This window comes from Stylophora pistillata, chromosome 9 (assembly GCF_964205215.1).
Source record: "Stylophora pistillata chromosome 9, jaStyPist1.2, whole genome shotgun sequence".
Taxonomy (NCBI): Eukaryota; Metazoa; Cnidaria; class Anthozoa; order Scleractinia; family Pocilloporidae; genus Stylophora; species Stylophora pistillata.
In genome coordinates, this window is record NC_142527.1 from 1,224,857 (window position 1) to 1,227,168 (window position 2,312).

Below are 2,312 nucleotides of genomic sequence, written 5' to 3' on the forward strand. Positions count from 1 at the left end.
GAGCCTGCATAAAGTGAAAATTTGGCTGGCGGATTTATCATTGAAGCGTGCGTAAGTTTGCTGGTATGGAAATTAGATCAGACTGGACTGCCAAACTTAAGAACAATGGAACTACTAGTTCTAAACAGAAGACTGCATTTATTGTATTCCATTTACAACAGAAGGGGGACAATCAGGACTGAAAGTTAATTTACAAAGGACGCCATAGATCGAAGAGTATGACATTTATTCAGGAATTTCTGCAGTTGAATCAATAAAAAATCAAAATTATTGACATTTCGAACTTAAAAGCTCTCAGCCACAAATACCCTCGAGTCTAAACAGTATGCGAGTCAGAGAAGCTTGGTAAATTCAATCAGAATCCCAGTCTCTTGACTGAACACTAGGAGCGTTGTTATAAATTGGTAACGTGCCACTTCTCAATTGATAATCTTCTAACAAGAAGTACACAATTTCAGGGGGTTTCAGACAAGTCAACCATCGCACGAAAATGTTCCTCCAGCGTCGCTTTCCAGGGCCGCTCAGATATCGGCCGATTGGAAGTCCATCGTTTCCGCTAAAATGAGCATTTAGACAGTCCCGGATGTTGCTGAAATAAGGGTTCCCTCCGATGTAGATGATCTGTGAAAATTACGTCATGAAATCAGAGGACAACGGCGTTGGACTACGTTGAAACAACATTAGAGCTTAGCCCCGGCTTCGCAACTGCTGTTTGGTAAACTCCCTCAACACACACTCACGTTACGTGGCTGGACCAAACAAGAGCATTTTCCTTGACGACACCGCACAACAGTTGCGAAGGAGACAAACCAAAGCCGGCTAGAAATGACATGCTTTAAAAACTCCGCTGCCTACGTCGATCGTAGGACGTAACATAACATATAACATCGAGGTGAAGGGAACACTTTCTCTTTCACTTTTCTTTTCCTTGAAAAAACAGTTTTCTATGCTTTAATCGTAATCCGAACTTTCCTTTTTCTCAGTAAAGAAAGCTTTTCACCTCGTAAGAAAACTGTCAAAACTACTCAAGAAGTGTTTGAAATAAAACCTAATCTTAACTTAAACAAGTTTTTTTTTTGGTATGACCCCACGTGCAATCTCTCCAGGTAATCGTTGCTGAACAGTCCATAGTTTATAAGAATCCTCACGCTCACCTCATTATTTCTATGAATCTCGTAAACTCCAGACATGCGCGCACCATCTTGTACGTTGAAGCTTCTAAGTGCGCTGTGTAAAGGCTGTTGGTTCATTTTTTCTCTGTAGAAACGAATTACTTTGAAGTGATCTTGATCCACTTCTGTTTCCTTGACCACTGTCTCTGGCCCGGATCTCTTCATTTCGATTCACTTCATCGAAAAAAAACGAGGAAATCATTTTAGACTGCATTGTTTTTGTGGATGTAAATGTCAGTTTTCTTTCCAGTTTTTCAAACATTGATGAACATATCCACTTTACCTTGAAATTTAGGAAGGTACTAGTGCTTGAAACGATGAAAATTTCGAAAGAAAGACTCTAAAATTTCTAGACTCTAAAATTTCGAAACTTTATCTTGATACTGTAACTACATCCTAAAAAAGCTACATCTGCATTGATGCGTTGAAAACTTAAACAGGATAAATAAATTTGTTGTCGCGAGAATTTCTCTTTACATCTGAATCATACATACCTTAACACAGTTTCTACATTTCAAGGTTCTAAGACATGGTTGAGAACTTCCCACACACAGGCTGGCAGCGAATGAATATATCACGGTGGCATAGCAACAAAATTATGTTCAATTAACCGGTGACATAATGCGTGCGCATCATAATTTAAAATCTCTCTTTTCCGACGATAGGTATATAGTTCAAATTTGGTTTGTATCAAAGACGTTATCTAAAAAAACCTTGGCTTCAAATCAAATCATCTATATAAATCAATCATGTTGGCTTCAAAACGCTACTGGATAAAACTGATCGGTACAGTGATGAAGCGCACGCGCAGTACTAAAATTCGATTTTAACGTAACGTAATTATCATAACCTTCACGATGATTTAGAAACTGCAATCATTTTTCCCAAGATCACCTGGAAAAAAAATTCAGTTTTATCATTTCTCCTAGTTGAAACACTCTAAATTTAGGTTTGTACGAGACTTGACTAGAGAGGAACCTAACTTGCATAGCCTTGCACTGCTTATAAAATTTCTTTCACAAAATTGAATGTGGTTAGCTGTGACACAGCGTACATCGATACGCTCATCTAAATCTGAGAAGTGAAACATGTCTCGTGAATCACCGTAGCACAAGGAAGATTAATGAGATAAACTTGATG

General features: G+C 38.4%; 1 protein-coding gene across 1 annotated transcript; it reads right to left on the reverse strand.

The window, feature by feature from the left end:
* Nucleotides 1-209: 209 nt before the first annotated feature.
* LOC111328043 (uncharacterized) lies at nt 210-1,762 on the reverse strand. The gene is made up of 3 exons (XM_022932396.2): nt 1,667-1,762; nt 1,155-1,346; nt 210-621 (listed from the first exon to the last, which is right to left on the reverse strand). The coding sequence occupies exons 2-3, from the start codon at nt 1,335-1,337 to the stop codon at nt 352-354; spliced, it is 453 nt and encodes a 150-aa protein (XP_022788131.1). The 5' UTR covers nt 1,338-1,346; nt 1,667-1,762; the 3' UTR covers nt 210-351.
* Between the last annotated feature and the right edge of the window lie 550 nt (nt 1,763-2,312).

Coding starts and splice junctions, on each gene's coding strand:
- LOC111328043 (XM_022932396.2), bottom strand. CDS start 1,337: ATGAAGAGATCCGGGCCAGAGACAGTGGTCAAGGAAACAGAAGTGGAT. Junction 622..1,154: donor AGATTCATAGAAATAATGAG/GTGAGCGTGAGG, acceptor TAATTTTCACAG/ATCATCTACATCGGAGGGAA.